The following is a 26698-nucleotide window of genomic DNA, read 5'->3' as shown; positions in this document are numbered from 1 at the left end:
GGCTGCTGCTTTGTCGAGGTAACAAGACTATTTGTATTTTTTTACAGTTGTTTTGATGTTAGTTATCTTCTAGACATAAACCAATTTCAGAGGGTGGGAACAGCTGTCCATGTTGATAGCGATATCTTGTTACTGTTGCCTGCTTTCTTCTGACAGTGATAGTGACTGCTATCAGAAACAGGATATGGAAGTTTGACAATTCCTGTGTACTCTCATACATCCACTGTTTACGTAAATCAGAGGGAAATACTTTCACTCTGCCTTGCTGGTAGTTTAAATGGAGAAAAGTTTCAAAGAGACTAAATCAAAGACGCTAAGAGAAAAGCCTGTGCGCCAGAAAAGTGCTTCATTAAACATGCAGGAGAAGCTGCATGAATTTCAGACGGGTAACTTTTTTACCAATTTTTTCTTTCCTCACCCTGTAGGAGGATGGAATGCAAAAACTTTGCTGTTTCAATTTCAGTGATTTCATAACAATTTTGACCCCTGTTTTTCTGTTTAAAAAAATCCAAACAATGTAAAATAGCTGTTGAATATTCTCACTAATGTACTCTGTCCAATTGCAGTCAGTTTTGGTGCTAGGATCTGCTCTGTTTACAGTGACTGAAATGGATAAATTTTCCAAGTTTGTTTGATTTGTTTCAGTATAAATTTATTACCCTGCATTGCATTGCATTGCCTTGCAATTTTTTTTTTTTTTTTTTTTGTTAATGTGGAAGTGTTTTAGGAAAAAGAACAAGATTAGAGTAACTACTATACAGAGTGTTCCCAAAAAGCCCAGCAAACAAAAGAAAGCCAAGATTGCGACAGATAAGGAATGTCATTACGAGCATAGCTCAGGGCTATTCTGACTTGTGGCCATAAATGCAGGAAGTGATTTTCCTCTTGGATCCTTTTTAAATATAGGAACAAAATAAAAGTCTGGTGATTGCAGGTATAGTGCGTGGGAGATACTGAAAGGTCACATAAATATCTAGGCAATAAGATGAAGGTGCATGTATATGAACTCATAACTTCTCACTGTTAAATTTTTTAGGGTGTTACCACTAATCCAGCAGTATCTGTGATGAAATTACATAACTTCTTAATAGTACTTCCCTTCTTAATAGTCAAATAATGTGGTAGGATGTCCCTGTTCTTATGGTCTGAACAGTATTTTCACAAAATTGCTTAGAAAAACTCTTCAATTGTGTTTCCATCATGTCAACTACAAGAACTCCATGCAGAAGCTTTAGGCATTTTAATAATTAACTGGAGAGCTGTCAGGATTGGTTAAAAATCCCAGACAAACACCATGTATATGAAAAAATTAACCCTGCTGAGATAATGAAAACAAAAAATTCCAGAACACTACATTCTCCTTTACTACAGATCAAATAGTGTATATGTTTCTCTCTTCATGCACATTTTATATGTTTATGAGGTTTTTTTTCCTATGATTAATAGGTAATTACCAGTTTTTATTTACAACAAAACCAACTGTACTCTCACTGCTTTCTTATGAGCATTTGTTAACATTTATGTTTGTATATTATACACATGCTTTTAACCTCTTTATAAACATGTTCTTTAAAAGGACATTTTTGGTGCTAAAATTTAGTGCCAAATCCTGCTATTGTGTTTTTGATTCAACTGCATTTTTCAATTGTATTTCACAGTTAATTCTTGCAAACTGAAATTGCATCATGTTCAGCAAAAAAATATAGTTTATTGCTTATCTGGCCATCTCATTTTCCAGTTGCATATTTCCTGCAGTTCATTGATTTTTCCTGATTTTTTAAAAAATATATTTTATCTGTAAGCATTTTTTCCCTTACTATTTATTCTGCATTTTAAATTAATTATTTCCCACATCTCTGTTTGTTTGAAATAATTAATAACTAAACCCTGAGGGCAAGCCAATTGTTTTCCTTTTCAATTCAGACAAGCATCTTCCAAAACAAACATGAGTGAAATCCTGGTGACATAAACAGTTAACACATTACAGGAATTCATCCTGGAAAATCCAATCTGAAAATTGAAGTTCTTCGAGTATGAAATCACAACACTTACAGTGAAATAATCTTCTGTCTAGCTGGGTAAGGGGTTGATGTCAGTGGTAATCTTGCAGGTTGTTTCATTTCTCAGGGTTTTCTAAAGAAAGTGTTATTTTGCTTTCCTCCACTAATTAAATGCTTTCTAGGTGCAAAGAGCAGCACTGGTTTGTATAAAAAGGACAGTTAAAGTGGTTAAAGAGCTACCCAGAAGTTTTTGAAAACATTCCATAGCCACCAAGTGCCCATATGAATTTTCCATACAAAATACTATCTCCTTTAAAGAAAATTGTAAAAGCTCATAGACTTGTTGAAGGTGGGATTTAATCTTTCTTGTCTTCCTGTTTCAAGTGCTCCACTGAAAGTTGTAGTAATTCATTTTTGCACAATCAAGCATAGAAACTAAAGAGTATGCTTTATTCATGTGAGAATAGGTACTGGTAATAAAACATAGCAGTGCAGAATGTGATTACAAGACTGGGATTTCTCCAACTATTTAGTTTTGCTTAAATTTCTCTCTGTCTGGATCTCCAACAAAATTATGGATATTAAAAAGAAAAATTATGAAGTAGTTAGCATTCCAGAAATCATACAGCAGACTCTGAGGGAAAGCATGCAAGCAAATTAAGTAATGCATATTTCATTTCATCAGGGATTAGAAATTGTGTTGATCAGTATATAAACAAAATATGGCAGTTAATTTTTAACTCTAAGCTAAGAAAAATGTTTAAATAGAATCAGTTGAATTAAAGAATAGAATTAATATGGTCCATTCACTTCAGAGTTCGACTCAGTCATCCTTCTGGGTGTCTTCCAACTCAGATGATTCTGTGGTTTGATGCACTTTAGAAGGATGGACAGTTGGCTTCAGTGGCTCTGACTCTAGGCAGCTTTTCCCAGAAGAAGCTCACCTATATAACCCATATTCAGCAAAAAAACTGTGTTTATGAAAAAGGGGTCCTTGGTGTTTTCTTGTTAAGAGTTTTGGTTTTGTTTTGATATTAATCATGTAAAGGTTTAGGGGCTATGTCAAAACATGAGCTGAAAAAGAGATGAAACCAGAAAACATTGTGTAATATTTCTATTGCAACTTCTGGTGTTATTTGGAATATCAGTTTTATTTATTTTGACCTCCATTTTTTACTCTGTTTTCTAGTTAGATTTTTAAGTCCTTTGCCAGTCCCAGACAGAAGCTGCTGGTTCTAACTTCTGTAGGTTCCTCTTCTTCAGTAAGGGCATTTTGAGAAAGCAGTTTAGGATCAATGTCAGTGGTTTGATAGACCCGAGGACAGAGTAAAAGGCTTCAACAAGTTCCTGGATGAAAGAGGCTCTTGAGTGTAGTGTAGCAAAAAAATAGGAGAAGAAAAGAGGTTGCCTGCTCCTGTAAACACAAATTATTTTTCATGTTCTAGTTCTGTCTTTGGCTGAGAAGAACTTGGTAGAAGACAATGAGAGGACAGTCTGCCACTGCCTAAAGACTACCTAGTACTTCATCAGTTTTCCCTGGTTTTCCATACACGCTCTAAGAAGGTAACTTCTGCCAATCTTATAATAGGAAGTTAGGATTTATAATGAATTCAATTTTTCTGAAGCAAGCTTTTTTTACTCAAACTAGGGCTGCTGATTTTGCAATGTGCTTCTTCTTCTGAGAATAAATTTCACATGGAAATGTCCCAGAAAGTAAGGTATTCACAAGGCATTTTACTGGCAATGTTTCTCTCCATATTTTCTTTTTAGCTGATTTGCAGATCTTTCATATTCTTCTGTAGGATTGGCTGGTGCAAGGTTTCTAGTGAGAGAGAGGACATTCATATTTGTTAAAAAATGGTTTTGTAGGGTACCAGAAATTGCAAATTTTTTGGAAATTAATGATACATGGAATCCTCTGATGCAGACCATTCAATTGCAGGAAAATGAAAGATTTTTTTATCAACAAACTAGCAACAGATAGCTAAAAGGCAGAGAAAAAAACCTGAAGCTAAAGGAGAAAAAATTTTAAATGTACAATTTAATCCCTCAAAATTTTGGCAGCCATAAATTAGCAAATGTCATCTATGCTTTGGAAATGAAATATTTTGTTAATCCAATCCTTTTCTCCTCAGGCCAACTGCATGAAAGAAAAGCAGAACATGCAAGTCTGGTCATGAACTTATAAACATCTTTCTGCGAGATCAGGATGTGGGTTTGCTAGTCATCCTTGTGCCTCCACCATCCACACCAGTGCTGATGTCAGTGTTCCCTAGTGGTATGAACTAGCTCAACCTTCTGAAAGTTGTCACACATGTTGTGAGGTATAAGGACTCTTGGATTACTGTGGCACTTTGCCAGCAGCTGGCTTGTTTAGAGGAACAACTCATTGAGGAAGCCTGTAACAGGACCAAATGGGATGAGCATCTGGCAGTGAAGGACAGGGGCAGCGTGGGTGTAGGCAGGTTCTTGATTCCCCTGTCTCTTCCCTTTTAACCTGTCATCCTAAATATCCATACTACCTGTGTGTTTAAGCATGTCCTCCAAAGCTGTGGCTTTTCAATAAGCCCACTTTTGTTGCTGTTTTCTTTTTTTTTTTACACAAGAAACAGAAGGTGGTGTATTTTGTTGCATTTTTTCTCACAGAGTCCATGTAGTAAAAGTGACCATCTGTGAGCTGGAGAAAACCCCAAACAAGCATGCACACATATTGCTCTATCTAATGTTTCTTTTTTTAAAAACTTAGGAATCACAGGTGCTACAGGTCACATGTTTATTACTACACATTGCCACAAATGATAGCAGAAACATGATAATTCAGCATTTTTTATGAAGCTTCATTCATAGTAATGCAATGTGACCTTCAAAAATCTGTCTGGCTACCCCAAGTATTTACAAGAGAGTAGGGAAGGTATGGAGTGCTGTTACATAGATGTTTTTAAATATAAATAGAAAGTATCTTTCAACTCTTTACCCAATCAGTTTCTTTCCTTCTAAAATGTATTATACTTTGAAGCCTGATCTGTTTGCAATGCAGTATGATATCTGTATGAAAACCAGTGTTCATGAAGAAAATAGAAGTTGTATTTGAATATCAGTTACCAGTTAAAAAAATAAAATTGCTATCCCTGCACAATAGGGTAGTCACAGCACTTAATTGTGCAGGGTCAAAGTGAGTTTCAGTTCCAAAGAGGTCATGGATTCTTGAGAAAAAACAATATGAGTTCAGGCCAATAATGATAGAATGCTTTCTATGGTGAAACTGCCTACATTGCCATTGAAAAAGAAGTATTTTGGCCTGAACTCCCGGCCTGCAAAGGAAAATAATGTTAGTAATTGCATCTAATGCTCCTAGCCTGAAACAGATTAAAAAAAATTCAGGACTGTGCCTATCACCGATGATAAAATTATCATATGAAGTCGTTCTGGGTTTCCTCTTAATGCTAAAAAATGTTAAAATCCTTTTCAACATTATACTAGCACAGAAATCAATATTTTCTTAGAAATCACAGGGAAATCAGATGTATGAAAATATTTTACTAATTTAGAATTTGGTGTTTTTTTTGTGAGGAATCCTGCCTTAATAAAGTAATCTGATTTTATTTCTTCTCTGAAAGAATTGTTTAGAACTGGAACAGGCTGCCCAGGAATGTGGCTGGAGTCACCATCTCTGGAAGTGCTCCAAATACATATGGACATGGCATCTGGGCACATGGTTTAATGGTGAATGTGGTGGTGTAGCTGGGTTGACAGTTAGGCTTGGTGATCTTAATAGACTTCTCTAACATTAATGATTTTATAATTTTATAATTTGTCTTCCATTTTGAAAATTGTCTGTTTTTGCAAAGACAAAAACTGCTGTATCTCCATAAATCCTGCAGTGTCGTCTGATTGTAAGTCCTTCTTAGCCTTTCAGTCCATTTTGTCCACTTGCTTTCCAAGCTTGGAAATATGGTTTTGTGATATGATTTGCAAGCTGTATAATTAGGACCACCTGGGGATGCATTTCTTTCAGAGTCCAGATCAGCTGAACAATTCCTGCTGGTACATAGGCCAAGAAAGTGGATGAGGAAGGCAGGTACAGTAAAATCCCCAAACCTCCTTCTGGGCAGAATTGATGTTGAAGGGATGCACAAGCATTCAGATTATTCTATTCCATCCCTGTCTGTCATGACTAGAGTTCCTTAATGTAGCAGCATATCGTGGCCTAGGAAGCCCTTTGATATGTTGAATGCCTCCTCTCCATAACCATTTCCATGCCAGTGTGGGACAAACTCCTCCTTTTCTCAGACTAGACTAAATATGTTCATTTGGCTGACCAAGGGTAACTCAGAAGAAATGAAAACATTGTGTGTGGTGCACTCATGTACTGGGTTTTTTCCTACCATAAACAGAAATTTCCCTTCTTTCATCAGGGTGTGCACACGGAAGTAGAACCTCTCCTGTTTTAGGCAGAGGCTGACTCCACAAACAGTTTCAGGTTTCTGTGTATTTTTTTCCTTCCCATTACACTACAGTTAGCAGTATTATCTATTAATTTTATCAAGGTAAAATCCTGCTGCCTATTCTTCTGTGTATAATTTCTAAACCTCTGGATCTGGTCATGGAAAGTAGAACTAGGCAGCCACACTCAGTGATTACAAGAGAAATCAAAACAAAGGAAAAAAAAAGATAAAACTTGATTTCTCTTTAGGAAGGAAATTCCTAGCCATGCACTGTCACTGTACAGTGTATCTTTATGCCATTGCTTGCCACCATTTGACATGAACTATTTGTTGACAGATTAGAGTTCAGACTGGTTGTGGGGTGTGATGGTGATCTGAAAATTAGTAGTTCCAGAAGTAGCATAGTATAGCCCATGTAGAGGGTATGAAAAAAGCAATGCGCAGAACCACAGAACAGGCTGGGTTGGAAGGGACAAAACCATCTGGTCCAACCTTTGATTGGAAATGGAGCATAGATGAGACCAATCAAATACTCTAGAACATCAGAGAACTCTTTGTCCCAGAGGCTATGTCCCTAAGAAGGCTTTCCTGCAGTTTGTATGGATTCTTGCCTGTCTCCTTATCCTTTATTCCCTTGACTGATACTGGCTTTTGTTCCCTCGTTAGAATTTCGACACTTCACCTCTCAGGCTGTGGACTAATCTACAGCCAGTGAGTAACAAATTTCTTTTCGAGTTCTTCTCTGTTTAGTCATCTGATGAATGTGTTTCACCAGAATTCAAGTGAAACTTATCCAATACCAGTCTGATTCTAAAGAGTGGGGGAAACACTGATTCTGTGTCCTCTTAAGGTGGTCTCAGGCTCCATAGAGTCTCTTCCTTGATGGATTCCTTTACTTTACCTTCTCATCCTTGACCATCAGACACCCCACCTCAAAATGTAAAAAGATGAATTTTTAGGTGTGGAAGGGTCAAATATGAAAAATAGTGTAATTTCATTTCAGCCTGGCACTAACAGAACATGAAATTAAAAACAATGCTTTACTTGATAAGGAAGAACTTACTGCATGTAGAGAGGCCCCAGTCCTCAACTATCAAATGTTCTATCTGAAACCACATCATTTAGAACAGGAAACCCAGAAAAATATGTTTCCTCCAGATCATATTGACGTAATGGTGTATATAAGGTAATTAATATTCTGGATTTCAAACTGGCCTAATGGAATCCTCCAAGTCAAAATGATATGAGAAAGCAAACAAAACATTTCCTTTCTTTTCCAGAGAAAGATAAATAGGAATATCTAAGCAAGTCCTGACAAGCTTTAAAATCTGATATGAAGTTCAGTTGTATAATACCACCTAAACAGGATGCCAGAGTTGTTGAGAGTTGGTTGTTCCACTAAATAAACCTTGTTTAGGAGCAAAAAAGTAACAGTTGGTGACCAGGAACTTTTTCAATCCAGAGCTAAACTGTGGTGTATCAGACCAAGAAGTTTAAAAAGCCTAACCATTTCCTAGATGTTAGAGCAAGCAAAACAAATAATCTCTCAAAGTGTTTACTGTTTGAGCCATTTAGTTAGGAAACAACTCTCAGAGGCATAAAAACTGCACGAAAATAGCAGAACAGATCTCTGAATGGTGGAGACCGATTATTTTGGTATTGCATCCAAATTAAGCTTAAAGAGCAAACAGATGTGCTTGAAGTTTATTACCCTTTGCACTGTCTTATCCCTAATTCGATTAAGTAGATGGAGAGAAAGAGAAAGAGAGAATGTGATTTCTCTCTCCACGTAGGGCTGGTTATCGATATGCAGCAGGCTGAAGTCAATGGTTCTTGTGACAAATTGATTAAATTTGCTGTTTTGGTATATCTCCCAGCTTCTGCTAAAAGATACCCTGTCCTCATTGATTTTAAATCTGTTCTTTTAATCAAAAGTCTGATGTAAGGCAAGAAGTTTGTGTTTTACCAGCTTCAAGTTCTTGCCTTTTCTTTGACCGCCAAGTTAGAGGGTGGTGCAGGATGTAAAAAAATACACTGATCTGCACTGGATTTAATGAGTACAGTTTTAAAACTAATTTTATACAAATTTTATCACGCTATTTATTTTTTTGATATGTGAGTGGAGTTATGTATCCAGTAAGAGATATGCAAACCCCTCAAAAGCTGCCAAAGAATACAAGTTATACAAGTGGGCATGTCACAGGCTGACTTGGTGACTCACGTCTTGGCAGCTGCCCTATAAACAAAGCTACTGAATTGGTTGAATCTGTCAAATCATAAAACCTTCTATGCAGATAAAACCTTCTATCACTTTCAAAGATATTCTATAAAGAATTACTGGAGAGTGAAAATTTGATCAAAATGCATTAATTACTAATGAGTTGAAAAATTACACTAGGCTTCAGAAATTCAATTATAATAGTTGTATTTCAGTCTCTGAGTTTTAACCAGATATGAATGCATATTAAATATAAACCAAAGATTTGCAAATCAAAATGCATTCTCTTAGTAATTTCCATTTCTGCTTTGGGAGTCAGCCAAACACCAATGCCAGAGCTTCTAATCATCTGAAAAAAATTTTGAATATCAGGTAAATATTGAGGATCCTTTAGTCATAGTTGCTTTAAAGGTGATTTAAACCCCACTTATATATTCTGAGTGCTTTAAATATTCAAAAACTTCTGGAATGCAAGGAGAAAAAAAGTAAAGAATTAGAAACCAGTGACTATGATTCTGCAGGTCAGATCTTTCCTCAAGGTTGTAGTACTACAGAGGTAGCCAAGTTCCAAGACAGAGTAGCCATGCTGCTGATTAGCAGTTATTTGCCAGTTTCTAGAAGTGTAAAATGTATTTATACTCCACAGCTTGAGAACAATGAGTGTTAAGCATTAACAGTTGTTGAGGATACCTTTGCTGGATTGCAAGCCCCCTTTAGAAAATCCCAGTACTGAAAATTTAGAATGATTTTTGTACTATAATGCTACAGTCTTTATAGGTAGATTTGTGCTAATCTGCACCTGTGACTGTAAAGCCTTGTCTTTCCTTCTCTTTTTAATTCTTCTGGAATGCTGGTTTTTTTGACTTTCAGAATTGAGGACTCAATCACCTCTGCCTGGAGGGGAGTGAAAAGTATTTGTGGTCAATTTGCCTAGACATTAATATTTTATTTAGAAATTGAGTGAGAATTCAGTTTATGCATATTTTCAACTACTCTTAGAAAATCTTCACAGTTTGTCATATGCTCTGGAGCAGCATTTACTGTTAGATAGTTCCTAAGTCCATGTTAATTAATTTCTTCTGCATTTTCTCCAGAATTGTGCAGCTTAGAAGCTGTAACCCAATACATATGGAGATGAATTTTAGTTTTCTGGGATAGGCCGAAATGACTTTTAATTGCATTTTTCCTTGAATATCAAGAAATTAAGGGACCCGGAAGGAAAGAGCTAAGAAACTAAGGCAGCTAATGCAGCTGACTTTTATCGAGACGGTGGAGAACAATGCCATGCAGGAGGGAGGTCTCGGAGAGAGGCAGAAAATTCCATATTGTTTCTTTGGGGGATTCTTGCATAGTTTTCACCTTCCCTGACTACAAGGGCTGTCCAAAATTCTTAGTCCTCACAGAAAGACTTGGCAAAGAGGGAAGACTCCATCAGGACTAATTTGCAGTTGAAGCAGTGAATGCCTTAGTGCTATATGCTATACCGTTATTTTTTCTCTAGCACAGACTTGAGCACAGATTCAGCTGACTTGTAGACTGGTTCAGGCTCACTGAAGTTGATGACATCTTAGCATTGCCCTGAAGCTTAGCATGCAAATCCTGCTTTAAATACAGATGTTACCCCAGCATGACAAATGTTCCAGTGCTGAAGTGTCATTTAACTTGAAAACAAAAGCGCTTTGTTATAAATGCAGCACCAAGGCTTGAAATTTACAGAAATTAAATACATTTAATTTATTTAAAATGGTTGTGATTGCTTTTCAAGCTGTTGCTAATTGAAGAGGCCAAAACCAATGTCTAATAAGGTTTTAGTCCTTATGTCTGTTAAACAGATTCCACAGATCTTTGTTGGCACCCTGGAGAATTTTAATTTACGCTACAAATGTGTTTTCAGGGCCAAATGTTTTAAGAAGCTCTCACTGGAAATGAAGTTTGAATTTCACTCCAATGTGTAGAATGAGTATTAAATCATTTTTCTTCCTTAAGCTGTTTAATTTTTTTTTTCCTAACAGTATGGTACAACGACAAATTGAAAGAAAAATAGTGGCCAATAGGAAACTTATTATCCATGCTAAAATTTATACAGGGTCTTTGTTGTTCATAGGAATGAACCTTACTCTTTCAGCCACAGAGTTTGCACCATGTACATGTCATAGACAAATATCTGTACTGCAAGATACAGCTATTTATCTTCAGTTGAGTGGCATCAGCTTTGCACTTTATAGAAACATTTTGTTCTATGCTTGTGCTTTTTTTCTTGGCTTTTTTTTTAAATGTTTGACATATTAGACATAATGAGGAATGACAAGAAATAATGAGACTCAGATGATATATGTGATGATTTTTCAAGTAACACAGTCCCAGAGGTTGGCCTAGTGACCATATTTTTGATTTTGGCCACAGTGTAGCACAATTGTTCTTTTTAAGCAGAGCCCACTGATGTATTCAATTCACAGTTCTGTTCAATAAATGAAATGGCATTGTATGTTCTTTTATGCCTTTTTTGAGTTTTGGCATTATTTCATTTTGTTTGCCTCTTCTGCAAGTAAAAATTAGCAATGCTAGCAGCATAAAAAAAGATGGAAAATCAATAGGAAAAAATGTAAATTTGCCTTGTCACAAGGGTGGTCTAAATGGTCTTACATATCTTTTCCAACCTAAGTGATTCTACAGTTCTAAAGACTCTGTCATGAAACCTTTGGGAAATGTTCCATGTGTAGCATCACAAACCTTCCAGTAACTGTGATTATCTATGACAGTATATAAAATAATATATAAGAAATTATAACAGATAAGAACATATCCATGCCTCAGCAAGTGGCAGTTGAGGGATCCATAATACATCAAAAATTATACATCAGCTAATGTATGATTGTTTAAATTAAAGAGCAAATCTAATTTTAATATATTTCAGGAACTGAGAAGAAAAATGAAACTTAAAACTCAATTAGGTAAAACATTTTCAATAAAATGTAACTTATGCAGATTTAACCTTATTTCATGATCTTAAAACACCTTAAGATGCCTTAAATTGGGAGATAAAATCACTGTGATTTGGGAGATAAAATCACTGTGAAACAATGCTTTCCAACTTTTATAGAAATTGCTATAAAGGACATGAAGGGATAATGGCTATTGCTCTAAAACAAAAGATTTCTATTGTATGTGTAGATTGTGAGTGTGATTGTGATTGTCTGATTGAGATATATGTGAAGATATATGTATATATATGTATATGTGTGTGTATATATATAGATAGATAGATATGTAAAAAAATGCTAGCTGCATTTTCCCTAGTCTTGCATTAATATGTACCAAGTACAGTAACTCAAATCAAAACAAGAGCAATAGTTTTGATAAGTGTCAGCTAATTTGTAAGCATTGCTGAGGGCAGTGTATTTAAACAGATTTACAACTGCAGAGAAGGATAAAAGCTTCCATAAAGGAACGCTGTATCTGTTTCAAGTGAAATTGCCAGAAGGATTTTGTACATGGAAGGTCTTTCATTTTTGTAAGAACTGTCCAGAATAGGTAGTAGAAAATTGAATATTCTCTGCCCATCTCTGGGTCTTTCTTGAGATCTGCACTGTTTGTGCGTGTATGACGTTAACTGCTTGTAGTGTTAATAGCTGAAATAATGCTTCAAGGTCAAATGCTGTACAAGATTCTGAAGCGTTAGTAATGTAAACTAAGTAAATTTGAATAGCTAGATGAGCTAAAATACTTTTTTTCTGAAGAGTTTTACATTCCTGTATTCCAAAAATGTCTTCATTTCCTCTTCGCTTCTGTGAGTTTTGTTTGCAGCTGTGGGAAAGAGCGCTGAAATTTATCTATGTGTGTTTTTTTTTTCTGCAAGCAAGAAGTGTGCTTATTCTCATGTCCTGTAGTGAAGAGTTCAAAGCTCTCTGACTGAGAGCCTGATTTCTTATTCTTCTTTCTTTCCTTTCTGAAGATTGTGGCTGTCGGGGAATGATTCCATTGCAAAGAGAAAAAAATCTACTGAGATACCTTGAGCCATTTCTTTGATGTGGAGCATCATGTGAAATCAGTGAAATGAGTGATGTCTCAAGTTGATATGTTCTTGGTGGCTGCTGAAGAAGCTCAGCTGTTTTGGTGTAGCTGGAGTGTAGTTCACTTCTGAAACGCATGTGTTTAAGGCAGCTCAATGAAAGATGGAGAGAAGGAATTGGCAGAGTCAGGGTGACAAATAAGGGATTAGGCAGATCTTTTGTGTTCTGCTCAGATGTCACTACCATAAATCTCTGCTTGATGAGGCTAAATCTAGAGCCTTCAACCATTCAGAATTCCTGGACCAGATGTCAGACCTGTCACCAGATGATCATCTGTGCAGCCTCTCTTCTGTGTGAAAGGAGGAGGACTAGGAACCCTCTGATGAAAGTAAAAGTGAAAAAAGTGCAATTATTGTAGCAAGAAATTAATTTGACCTCTGCAGTAGTAAAAGTCTATGTAAAGTTTGCCCAAAAGATACCAGAAGTGAATTAACACAGAGCTTGTGAAAAATAAAAGGACCCGAATATATAACTGTTTCAAATGCTTCATTGCTGAATGATTGCTTGAAATAGTTCAATTTTTTTCATTAATTTTTACTGCGAAGATCCTGATTTTAGCCTCTGAATCCCTGGGAGAATAGTGAGCTAGACTGTCTTTGTACAAATCAGAAAACATCCAGATTTTAAATTGGGCCACAGTGCGCAGTAATGGCCTTTCACTTAAACAGTGGGGCCTAAGTTACTTACTTTAAAGATTTTCCAGGTTTAGCCCCTTTGTACCTTCTTTTACCTCATCTGATCTCTTCCTGTTTATTGTCCCTATCAGAGTAAGAGCATTATGCTTGTTTACTGCCCCTTTCTGTTTTAATCTTAAATTTGACCTGACATTAAGCTGTTCCTTTATGTACTGGAGGGGAAAATAAAAAAAATCTAAGTCATATGGTATTATCTTTCACTTTCATTGCACCATCTGGATTCCTGGAGCTGGAGCTTAAAACTGACAGCGTCTCTTGATGCAAAGCAAATAGACTTAGCTAAAAGGGAAGTTCAAGCTGGAGAATCATCCTGTTGAAAGTTTAGAGCAGTTCAACACTGGAGGAAGGAAATCATCATCTGTCAGAAGAGGCCGTCCTGCCCAAAAGCCATAGCTTTAGATATCTAATAATTTCCCTCAAAGATTAGTCCCATATTCACAATTTCAGTGGAAATCATGTTTTGGTTCTATTGAAATTTATTTTTGGTCCACTGTTTGCAAAGCTTGTGTTCCAAACAAGAGGAAAAGGTCTAGTCTCTCATATCCAGACTTCCTTAATTTCAGAAAACTACAAGAAGGTGTTGTTACTCCATGGTTCACCCCATCAATAACAAAATGGATACCCATACGATTGATTTTATGGCACCCATAATACAAGTTAATTCCAAGTCATTCTGAACTCTACAGAATGCTATGAACAATCTACATAATTATGTAGCTTATATACCTCTTAAATGCTTTGAATTAAGGCATTAAATAATTAAAATAAACTAACACTGTCATGTAACAAAGCATTTGAAATGCATTATGATTTTGGCTTTTCTGTAGGATCATAAGCACTGAAAAAATGGAGTTTGTTAGTAATATTTATTCTTTACCCCTAAGAAAAATCCTACTTGAAACTCTAAGGACACACTGAAAAGTAAACTTGTGTCACATGGGGTTGAGTGTTCATTCCAAATAATGATCATTATATCAGTCTAGAATATTACTTGTTATTTTATGTTCTTGGCAATTAGTGTATCTCATTTAAAATATTTATTTTTCCTTTTGGCTGAGTTTCTCTACAATACTGGAACAGTTGTCTTAAAAATGATGGTCTCTCGGGCAAAATAAATTAAGCCTTGGAATTATGTCAAGACTTTTAACTGAAGATGAAGTTTCAAAACAATCTTTGTACAAAAAATGAAACTCACTTTCCCCCTTCAACTCATCTTTCTACCTACTGCTTCTCTGGTGTTTCTCTCTTTAAATCAAACATATGCTCTCCTTCTTTCTGACTGGAAGTCTTCCAAAGTTTGGGGGGAAGTCTTACAGGAAACCCTTCCAAAACATATGTAGAACTTGTTCTTCCTGTGCAGATAAAACCCCCAGATGTGTTTAAATTCAGACTATCTGAAGCTGGAAAGCTGTAATTAGTTTGGGGCATTTTTTAATTAAAACATAGAATTTTGCTGGTTACTTTTCACATTATGATTTGCATCAAGGATTTTGCTTCACTGTACATATTTCTTTCAGTAGGTTCCAGATTTATCTTAGTTTAAATGTTTATTTGATTCTGAGGCTTCCTTATCAGATTATCAGATGGAAATCAGTGTGGTATATGCCTTTCAGGAAGTTTTCTGTATGGTTTTGATTTGAAAACATCTGTCTTTTGAGCTACAAAATTAATCCAGAAGAAAAGACCTATACATGTAAGATACAATTTAAATTCTTTCCCAGATATAGGCTTAGATTTTTCTGGTGTCCTGTACTCTAATTGTATGTTTTATGAATCTAATTTTTTCTTGTGTGACTATTGATACACCACATAAATGGAATCTTAGAATAATGCCAATTAGTAGATTAGAATTTTATAGAAGTGCAATATCACAAGTTAACTGAACAATGATTAAAATGATTAGCTGTAATTAACTTCACATTTCTTTCTGGTTCTCTTCCCTCAGGGAGCATGTGTTGGACTCCTGGCCTTTTATTACTAACATTATTAAATTATTTATTCTTTCATTGATTCCCTGGGGAAGTCAACCCACCCTGTTAAGCAGAAGTTTCTTTTGGGGTATCAAGGAGCAGAGATGAGCAAAAGCAATCAAGCCAGCAATGTACCACCAATTATAATCCTATTGTTATTTGAAGTGTGATGCTGAGAGAAGCTGCTGAGTTGCTGTCCTAGTGTGGAGTTTGGTGGTTCCATGTTTGGCATGTACAATCGTTATTATTAAGTACTACTACTACTACTACTACTACTACTACTACTACTACTACTAATTTCCATAGTTTCTAGACTATGTTGAAATCCTCCTTAACAAGGAGACGCACAGAGGTAGATGGTTATCAGCTTTAGGACCTAACACATGCTGAATTCAAGTTTTCATCACATCTTTTACACTATTCTGCCATGTATTGGGAAGTGCTCTGGTTTTAAGGAGACAAACTTAGAAATTAATACTATCAAATCATTAGGTAGTTTTTAATCCAGAGGCATATACAGATGATGTCAGGGAGGCTAAAGGTGTGGCTAGCATCCTGTGTGCATTCAAAATGGGCTTTAAAAAATTGTGTTAACATACCCAAAATTGCAGGCATTGGGAGAAGGATGAGTAATTCAAAGTATGTGTTTCTGTTTCTTTTCTTCTCCCTGAGCAGACTTATTACTTCCTGACTTCCACAGAAGGTAAGTATGACTGTTTCCACCTTTCAGTAACAAAAACCAGTGGAATTAAAGTCAGTGCTGCTAAGAAGGGTAAATATTAACTTTCCAGCTTTCTCAGGAGCTATTAAATCTTCTTATGCTATGAGCCTAATTAAATTACTGTGAAAATTTTTTTTTGTTAGGCATGTAACCCATGAAGTAAGAAGATTTTTTGCATAAATATAGTGGAGGATTACCCTGGATTCAGAAGGTCCGGTACTGCTCAGGAGGTAGGAAGCTCAATTTTTATTTTCATTGCTACTATATGACATGCTATATCTGAGAATATGTCCTGTGAAACCAAAAGGCATGATAAAAACCAGGTTATTCAGGATTGAATTGAGATTTTACTCAATGAAGGCAAGAAATTAAAGGTTTTGAAAATAAGATTTAATAGGCAAGCAGACATTTCAATCAATGCCAAAATATTCATCTTTGTATATACAGAGTGAGAAAATTCACATATATATATATGTATATATATATATATATATAAAAGAAAATTTAAAAATTTTGAAATATTTTATAAATATCTAAAATTCAAGAAGTTAAAAATCTGTACTTCCTTACATGATATACAACATATTAAGTTGCACATATTTAACCTTTCATAAGAGAAAGTTAATTCTTTACTCCTTATGGCTACATTTGTGATCTAGATTCCTGAACTGAATTCCTGGTCTGAAGAATTCAAGATGCAAATAAGTAGGCACAACAGTGAAAAGAATTATAGCAAAGTAAGTCAGATCAACTAAACTATGCTTGGAGTATGTAGATCAAAACAACCAGAATGAAAAAAAAGTGGCCCCTACTACTAAACAATAATATAAAAAGACTCAGAACAGTATGTTTATTCTACTAAATAAATACTGTTTCTAGTGCTTATAGAATCAGAATAGTGTGGTAACATCTTCCCACAACAGATTTTCTCATCTATCTCTTTGTTATTAGGATGTAAAGGTTTGAACACTGTCAATGATCTGCAAAAAACACTAATTTTTTTCCTCCAAAATTACTCTTTTCAAATTTTTTTTTCTGTTTAAAAAAAGCCAAAAGAAGTTAACCCAAAACAATTCTTTATCTTTTTGATGATGTAAAAGGTGTTTGGCCATATTGGTGAAAATGAATTCCTTGGGATGCTGTGATCTTCATAACTTCTCCATTTAGAGTATCATCTTCAATTATTGTTATCAATCCCTCAGCAATTATTGATGGGCTGAAAAAAAAAAAGTTATTTCAGAGTTATGATATAGTAGAACATGTAAAAAAGGACAAGAAACTCAATGTAAATCTATATATCTGAAAAATTTAAAAAATGGCATTTGAACAAATTTATTTTGAGGAAAAGCAGGGGTGGTATGAGTGTTTCAGGAGAGGCATGTATTCTCCTCAATCAGGACATACATCTAAAGTGGCTACTTTACAAATCATCATTTGTTTGCTCTAGTTTCTGATAAATGCCTGTGGACATCCAGCTGCCACTGGGCTTCCTATCAAAGTTTTCTCTGTCAGGGAAATGGACAGAAGTAATCCTTACACAATCCTCTGCAGCTCTTTGCTGTTGATTTATCCTGTTTCTGTAGCAGAGCTGGCATACAAGTTAGCATAAAGGATAATTTCAGATGCAGTTTGCTGTGGTCAATAAGTGCAAAATATTTTACATAAAGAAAAGTATGGGTGAAACAACACAGTCATACAATTTCCTTTGTGCAGAAGCATCTTGGAAGCTAATTGTAAGAAGCTAAGAAAGTGTTAAAAAACATCACTTTATGCTTGCCATCTTCTCACAGTCTGTCCAAGCTGTCTGCTTTTGGCCTTTGTTGGCAAGACTGCAATGGGCCAGGTAACTCTTTGATCTGATCCATCGTGGCTGCTATTGTGCTCTTAATCCAGTTTTGTCAGTTCATGCTCTGATTTCTATCTTGGTTCACTTGACAATTTTGTGGAAATTCTGTGCAAATTAAATACCCTGTATCTCACAACAAGTTTGATTAAACGAATTCATGAGGGAACACCAAAGGCTATTAACAACTAAAAGAACTATATTAAACTTGCTAATTTGATTTGGACTTTGCTGGGAAATGGGAATGCATAAAGGGATATATCACTGTGCAGATGTGCACACAGCTTTTAAAATAGGCTTACATATCTGCCATTTTTTTTTCTTTCTATATGGATAATGCATTTGATAGTCTTTTATCTGAGGCAGTATTTCCCTTTTGTTTAATTTTGCTGAAAGTGTGTCCTTGTTCTTCATCAACAAAGTGCAAAACCTGCATGGTATCTGACTTGACTTACTCCATCACACCATAGAACTGCATCATATTTTTTATCTCATCCTTGTATGAATAGTATTGTCCCATATTCTCTTCTTTATCTATCGACTGAAGAATTGGTGTGTTGACAAATCCTGGACAAATTGTGTTCAGTCTCACACCGTAGTTGTCCATGTTAGCAGCTAACTAGAAAAGAGAAAGGGGTAGGCATTTGTCATCAACATTTTAAGACAGTATTGCGTAAGCAAATTTTCAAAGAATGAGATTTACCACAAAGTACTTTTCAGCCTTGCTAAGTAAGGAGATTGTGTTACTACTGTTTGTTTTAACAACTAAGTTTGAAGCACGTTTTTTTCTAGTGATCATACTGGGATTACTGGGAAAAAAATGCATTTCTTTTGTTAAGAGAATAATTCTACAAGAAATCGGAACTCTTTCCATGAAGCTGTTTTTGTCCTGATACTTTTTGTTGTTAGTGCTCTTTAGCATGTCATTGATAGTATTCTAGGGTGATGATATAACTCTACTAAGCAAAAACAAGAAAAGATTCTCCCAAATGTATGCTTCTGATCTTATAGGAGCTTTTTTTTTATTAAAAGAAAACTCTGAAATAAATAAAATAATCTTTAAGATACTATATTAAGATACCTTCCTCACATCAACAGAAATACAATATGTTCTCTATCCCTACAACTGTAATGCTAAACCTTTCTACTTGTTCTGTTGTCCCTGCCAAGGAATGAATCTATCGCGGAGCATCTCCACTGGAAAGTCCCTGTAAACTGATTAATTTTTTTCAGGAAGCAGCTCAGGAACATGATGCAAGAAAGAAGCACAAGTTGTTCTGAGAGAAGTAGGACCCCTTGTTTGTGTTCCTACCAAAGTGTGCATGTAGCAAAAAAGTCTGATCAACATCCAGGTATGAGTCAAATGAACTGGATGAGCTGGATGAACTTTCTTAGCAGTAGCACAGAACTGATGAACTACACATGATATATCCAAGAATACCCATAACTGTTAAACACTGTGTTCTATTTATTTTAACATTTAATGGACTCCTTTCAGGTATTATGTAAGTCACATGTCATTTTCATGGCATGGTAGCCTGCCCTCTTGGTCTGGGGAGACAAGAAACTGAAGCCCTAGATGTAAGGTGTCAGCCCTGCCCAACATCAGGCTGTAGAGCCTTTCTTGGTAAATACTGTAGCTCACTATGTTTATTATTCTTTTTTTCCTCGGCATTTTCGTGTTCCTTAAAGACAACATTTCCTCTAATTTATTTTTGAGTTTAGATGTGACATTTATATTTCTAATGAGAAAACAAAAATGGAAAACTAGGTTTCGTGTTCTTGATGTGTTTAATATGATACACGCAGCACTTATCCACTTATCCTCTTTATGTTAATCTGAAAAAGGAGTTATTTGTGTGAGGATGGAGGCATAAAATATGGATAGAGTGTAATTGATGTAATTAAATTGATAGTATAATTTCAGGTGTTTAATTTGGAAATCAGACTTATGTGAGCAGATTATCTTTAACATTAATCTATTAAAGAGTATTTTCTCCCTCCAAGTTGTTTTATTACACTGCTTGTTCAACTTAACTAGAAAGTTTTGGACTTAGAGGCTAAAACTTACAATATGGTCATATTACATGCCCCATCCTGAATGTGTCAGTTTTCCTTTTCAGAGTATTAAGAGTCAGCAAGAAAAAATAATGATGTGTTCAAGTAACTTTTTTGCACTTCAGTGCCTTTTTCTCATAAAAAAAGTCATTGACCTGACTTAGAAATAAGGAAACCAAAATTTTAAAGGACTGGGACAGGGTTCTGAAAAAATATGTTTAAAACCTGGATTAGAATTTTGCTTTTGGATGCCTCTCACTGTCCTTAAATTACTCTGCAACATCTTTCTTCTATGTTCTCCAAACCTCAAATCGGTCATTAACACGCAGACGCCGTACTTATTCCATCTTCAGATTCCATTTGTGAAAGGAGGGAACTTCCACTGTTTCACACACTTTGTTTTCTTTCATAAAATTAATTCCAGTTGTGTGACTATAGAGGAGGAACATGAAAAATGTTCCCAAGGAGCTGCTGACACCCTTTTGGAAAATGCATACTTACTGCTATGGAACGTGTGAATCCAATGACACCGTGCTTTGTAGCACAGTACACAGGCTGGAATGCAGCAGGCATGAGTCCTTTAAAATAAAAAGGTAGCTGAATGAAGATGTGGCATATTCCTATTTTGTGATTACCTTAAACACACGTATAGGTCTACAGTGTAAAAAATCTTGCGTCAGAGATGCAATAAAATGGATTAGTAGGCATTTGTAAATTATATTCTGTAATCTGGGATAGGCTAAGAAAAAAATAGATGAATAAAAATGTGCAGGCAAAAGAAGAGTAATTAAAAACCATAACTTTTAAAAGGAAAAGTTATATCTATGAAGTAGGACTTAAAATAGAGGACACAATCTGGAAGAAAACACTCAAGAATGAGATTTTTGAGACATCTTTGAATCAGTAAAGTATTTAAAGTATACTGAGGAGCAAAGTCTTTTAGGTGGGCTTTGTTATCTAATGTGTGAACTGGATACCTGCAATCATTTACAGTGTGTTCAGGGAGGAAGTGTGGGAATAGGAGAAGCAAAACGAAAATTTTCTGCTAACACTGTAAACCTTTATGGTCTGAGTTGGAGAGTACTAAATTTTTATTTGTTGTAGAGAAAGAAGAGAGAACAGAGGTTTTGGAAGAAAACTAAGGACTTAATTCTGGTAAGACTGAGTAGATGGCAAAAAGCTAGTCAAGAAGAAATGACAGACCATGAGCACACATTCATTTCTGCCAATCATGCCAACAATTTCTAATATATGATGAAAGCTGAACTGGACCAAATAGATGCTGTAGTTGCTGAAAATTAGACCCTTATGAATAGCAAACTTTAGCCTGTCTGAAAGCTAGAGGATAGAATGTTTTCCTGAATGTGCTATTGTAAAACAGGATATTAATTTTAATGCCTTAATGTTTGGTTCTAATAGAAATAATCCAAATTAATAACTCATATTTTTTTATCTTTCATTCTTCACATCTTAAGCTGACATTTTCAAGAAGGGCTGTGACTTACCTCAGTGGAGATGAAGAATTTGCTATCTAGCTCTAAGTATTGATTTGCCAGAAAAATTACATATGCCAGACTTGCATGGGCCTTTTGTACTAGGATTTATATATATATATATACATATATATATATATATATATATATATAAATACATTATATATATTATATTATCTATTTATATTTGATGGAAAGAACTTTATAAGACAGCTCAAAGCTCTAATTACCAACATGACAGCTTCAAGGTTTTATCTTGATTTAAATGCTACCTTGATGATTCTGTGAAAGCAGCACTGTTCAATACTGGGAAATGAAGAACTTAACCTATTGTCTGGTTTTTCTTTTAAAATTGTATTTATTTGCTTAGCTTGGATTAATGTGTTATGCTTCTGCTTAAGAACTCTATGAAATGGCTTTTGTACTGTCTCCTGTGGGTTGTGATCACAACAAATTTTTAATATTCCTCTGTTTGTTGACTTTTTGTGATCACCATTCTTCAGATTATTGGAAGCATTGGAATATTGGTGCATTAGAAATAATGCAATACTATTTTTAAAAAAAACCAAACTCTCAAGTACTTTACATGGTTCAAATAAAGGAAATTCTAATCAGACTGTAGCTAACAGAAATAAAACAGACAAAATCTACTGGGAAACACAGAGGAAGAAATTAGAAGTAATTTTATTTTTATTTTTTAATCACAGTAAGAAAAATTACCTTTTACTTGAGAAGGAAGAGAAACAAAGTCAAGAAATAAACAAAGAAAGGGTATAGCTCACAATAATGAGGTGGAATAAGGTTCAAAGACTTACTTTAATGCCAGAGACAGCAGGAATAACTAGGCAGAAAGAGAAGAACTAGTAGCATTTTTGGGGTTTTTTTGAAAACCAGTTCCTTCCTAATTTAAATTATCTTCGCTGAAATGGAGAACGAAGAAAAAAATCTCACTTTTGGATAAAGCATCTAAAATTAGTCTTATTCCTCACATAAAACAAAAACAATCCTGTGTCACTTTTGTTCTTGAGTTCAGTTCTCAGAACCCCAGTGAGGGCTTTCCAGCTCTGAGCCACTTCCCTGCCCTAGGAAGAGCTGGGCCTCTGTTAGTGGTGTGTCCCAGGGACTTTCCTAAAGTATTTTATGATTAGCCACTGTGTCACATTGAGTCTGCTCTGCTCACGTATTTCTTCAACCAGTGAGCAGAGATGAGTTCCTAACATATTGGTTAGGGCATTCGTTTGTTAGAAAATCTGGATTCTATTTGCTGCTGCCATGAATAGTTAATTATCTTATGCAAAGCAGAGTGGCACTGAAATGGACTAGAGACCATTATGCGCAAAATAATGGGGAGAAGAAGAGGAGGGTGTTCAAATGGATGGTGATGGATTAGTGTACTTCTGGAGAGTGATACATTTGGGTTTTAAAATCTCTTAGACAGGGAGGAGGAGGTTGCTGCTATGGCTAGATTTTTCTCTCTCTAGATGTTGCTGCATGGTGAATTGAAAATGACTTTGTGATGACTCAAGATGCTCTTTGGTTTACCAAAACAAGTTCAAGCAGACCAACAATAATCCTGTGCTCCAATGTTAACTCCTCTGTTCTATTTTTCTCAGTTCCTGGCAGGCTGAGAGAGACAGTTTTTGCCCTTGCTTATTCTACTCACTATTCTACTCTACTTGTTGGTGTCAAGAGCACTCTACCATTGAAGACATAGTGTCAGGTGTCTCAGTACAACTCCTTATTTATCATGGTCAATAGTTTCAAAAACCACATCCTGAGAAATTAATACTAGAGGTGGAGAATTCTATCAACAAGTTTGAATTGTATCAGTAGGCTTTACTGAAACCAGTATTTCCTTTCATTCCACTTCAATGAAATGAAAGAACTTTGATAAAAACAGAATTAAGTATTTTTCCCCAGTTACACTCTCCCATTGAATGTGTTGCCCTCAGAGATTTGAGTAAGTTCCTTTCTTTGAATAAGATTTATTAGCTTTTTTTAGTTTTAAGCTGGACTTTGGCCTTTCTGGTTTTCTCTCTGCATGCCCCCATGATATCATTTTAGTCTTCCTGAGTGCCAAAACAAAGGTGCAACAGAAATCCTAGCAAAAATTCTAAGCTGTGCCATTTCTATGATTTTTTTTTTGGTAGTGAAGTCTGAAGGGAATAGCTTCTAATTCTTTTTAACCTCATTCTGGCAGATTCTGCTGAGCATTTTGCTTTTCACAAAGGGGAGGGACCAGAAGCTCTGTCATGATGCTGAGCTGAAGGCTTCAGTTCTACCGCAATTGACACTTCTGGTCCCCTGTATCACTGGGACAGAGTCCTTGCTTGGTGCTGTAACCACATGCTTAGTTTTTTTTCTTGTAATGCATATAGGATCTGGTCCCAAAAAAGCTTGTTTGCTGTGACAGATACTTGTAAGTATTTCTTGTGGCTGAGGCTTTCAATCAAGGGAAGACAAACCAGCTGTTTGAGGAATCGGAATGTTTGAAGTTGAGTGCAATCAAACCGATATGGCTGTGCAGCAGAAAGGTGTCCAGATTCACTACACATCGAACATCCTCTCACAAAAGTAGCATGATGCTAAGCTAAAAAATTGTAACATTTTTTAAGCCCACTGTAAATACCCTGACTTTTTTTTTGTCTGCTAAAATACAGACAGATACAAATTGATTTTCACAGAAAACCTTCTTCAAATATGAAAGCCATCAAAAAAAAAAAGTGTGTGCCTTGAATTCCTTTTGCCCTTTTACCCTTTGCAAAAAAGGTACAGGTACACCACAAGGTAAAAGACCATGTTAAGTTTAATAATTTAAACAGCCTCTTGAGTTAAATTTAGTTTTTTATGCTTTCTCTGTTGCTTTTAACTATTCCATTAAATGCAATTGTACCTTTACCATGTGTGGCTTACTAGAGAAGAAATTCTAGAACCTTTTATTACTTGAATTTGAAAATTAAGTCTATTACAATGCAAAAACCTGCAATCATTAAAATTGTTTTTTATGGAGCCAAATTTGAAGTAAAACACATTTCTCATTATCTCAGTTTAGCAGAATTACTTCTTTATATGAATGCACAAATCAAATAAAATTAAATTTCGTAGCTTTGAGACATAGTTGAGTGCCTGCTGCATGTGATCACATATTTCTGTCCCTCTTTTAAGTCCTGTCTGGGGTCAAGACTAAAAAAAGGAAGACTCATTACTGCATAGACAGTCTCTGGCTTTGATCCAGTTGAAGTAAAACTTTTAAGCATCCACTTCACAGAAATAATTTCGGTAGTGCCACGGGTGTTTGGAAATGTAATATTGTAAGGCTTGATTCTGTCCCTAGTCCAAATCACTGGTAAAATTCCCATGGTGATTTAATGATTAAATTAATGTAGCTAATTAAGGAAGTATTATTGAATTTTATATAAGCACTATGTACAACTCTTCTTGTTGCTCAAAAAGACATAGGAAGGTTTGCTGTCTGTATCTTACAGAGAACTTGGACAGTGGGGATCAAAACCACTCAGAAGTTTAATGATCAACAGAAGCTAGCTCTGAGAAAACACTTGAAGAGGATGTTAAGCAAGCCAATGGAAATTTGTCTTTCATATATGGCATAAACTGCAGGACTTAGACTTTCAGACTGGGAAGGAGAATTACAGCCACAAAGCAAAAACAGTAGTAAGTAAATAAGCAATAAAAATTAGTATATGTTAGCTTTTAAAGTGTGTTTTTCCTTATGACCTTGGAAACAGTTGTTAAACACAAGTCATGTAAAACCAAACAAAGCAAAGAAACGGTTTGTCTTAACAAACAGAACAGCCAAGCTTTTAAATCTTAAAACCAAAATAATTTTGTGTTCATTTGAAACCAGTTATAAAAGGAATCAAACCACTTGCTAGCCCTACCCTTTCTTAAGCACTGCCTTGGGCATTGGTGTCTCTGTGAACATGTTTAATATTTTACTTGTGTTGATGACCTCTTGCACTGCAAGCAGTTTCCGTCAGGTTAATTTGGACCCAATACAATGTCCATTTCAGCCTATAGAGATAAACTTACTGGCATCAGTAGGCAATGTGTCAGGCAGTATGAAAAATGCTAACTTAAAGGTACATGGAGTCTTTTAATAAGACCCCCTCGCCCTTTGGACATCTGTGCATGCATTAAGTCAGATCCTCAAGATCCATATGCATTATGTCAGTAGGGTGAACTGGACTTTTTATCACAAAAGCAAAGGTTTTCAGGAGAACTTAAACTACTCAGAACATACATACCTGTGCACAATCAGTTAACTATAGCTGGTGCTATCTTAACGGGCTTTTCATTGTTAAAACATAGGAATATCCTGGAATAAAATGGCTAGAATTTGGTAATCTGCACAGACACCAAAAAACCCCTCTGACAATCTGAGTGTCGGGTAGCATATGTATTATTTTTCACAGGCAGTCTGACAGTAGAACAAAAGAACAACTTCTCCAAACAAAAAAGAGCAAATGCAAGTACTACCCCACCAAATTTGAGGAGGGTTATTGGGTGACTTCATTCTCCATGTACAGTTTTGCCCTCAGCTGTGCTTTTTTGCTGGGACCCCAGTCACTGAAACTTTGAGTATTTCTACAGGAAATGGTGCAGAATTCTGCCTCACAAAAGGATAGCATTAACAGCACCAACTGGTGTACAATCCATAGGATTCTATTTTTATACCAATAAATTGAAATGCAGTTATAGAATAGATAAGTAGTGAGCAAAGAAAGTGCTTGCTTCAGCTTGGTGAAATATGAGTGTTAATTTTATGACTTCTCAAGTACAGGTAGGTCACAGCTGGAAGGACTTGGAACACAGAGTGGTTGTGTGAAAATCTTTGTTAATAAACTAGGTACAATCTAGCCTTAGATGTTCCTACATTTGTGTCCCTCTGGAGTTGAATGGAGGAATTTACATCAGGCTCAAGATTTTAAATGCAAGACTGATAGGTTAGGAAAATTACTGATTTTTTTCTATTGAATTGTGTTTACAAAAGCAAATTAAATTTGTGATTGTTTGATATTCCTTCTATTGCTACGATGAAAACCAGTTCAAAATATTTCTAAACAGGAAAGGGCCATAAAAAGAAGAAAAATTAAGACTGATCAGTATGATTCATTTACTTAAGAAGAAAACACAGCAGAAATTGTTTATGCAGAAAATTTCCTCA

The 26698-nt window shown here is 35.5% G+C and overlaps 1 protein-coding gene and 2 long non-coding RNA genes across 5 annotated transcripts in view; 2 read left to right on the top strand and 1 right to left on the bottom strand.

Moving 5' to 3' along the window:
• Positions 1-274: 274 nt before the first annotated feature.
• On the top strand, positions 275-17167 carry LOC119700627. 2 transcript variants are annotated; one of them, XR_005256837.1, is made up of 3 exons: positions 275-386; positions 3446-3563; positions 16263-17167. It is a non-coding gene; the product is annotated as an uncharacterized LOC119700627 (long non-coding RNA). The 2 variants fall into 2 exon arrangements; XR_005256836.1 differs by lacking the exon at positions 16263-17167 and adding an exon at positions 4136-4905.
• The window catches only part of HPGD (15-hydroxyprostaglandin dehydrogenase), a 25480-nt gene continuing 15465 nt past the window's right edge, over positions 16684-26698 (bottom strand). Inside the window, exons 5-7 of one of the 2 annotated variants that reach the window (XM_038136049.1) lie at positions 20522-20598; positions 18418-18581; positions 16684-17335 (exon numbers count right to left, since the gene is read on the bottom strand). In XM_038136049.1, the coding sequence (XP_037991977.1) occupies positions 17197-17335; positions 18418-18581; positions 20522-20598 (380 nt within the window). In that variant the 3' untranslated portion in view covers positions 16684-17196. Of the gene's footprint in view, positions 17336-18417; positions 18582-20521; positions 20599-26698 lie in introns of those variants that run through there. The other variant, XM_038136050.1, reaches the window with a different exon arrangement.
• On the top strand, positions 18588-26687 carry LOC119700626. Its single transcript, XR_005256835.1, has 3 exons — positions 18588-19314; positions 21125-21175; positions 24999-26687. It is a non-coding gene; the product is annotated as an uncharacterized LOC119700626 (long non-coding RNA).

Source organism: Motacilla alba, chromosome 4 (genome assembly GCF_015832195.1).
Source record: "Motacilla alba alba isolate MOTALB_02 chromosome 4, Motacilla_alba_V1.0_pri, whole genome shotgun sequence".
Lineage (NCBI taxonomy): Eukaryota > Metazoa > Chordata > Aves > Passeriformes > Motacillidae > Motacilla > Motacilla alba.
Note: the sequence above shows the minus strand (reverse complement) of the source record. Positions and strands in the feature narration are given on the sequence as shown.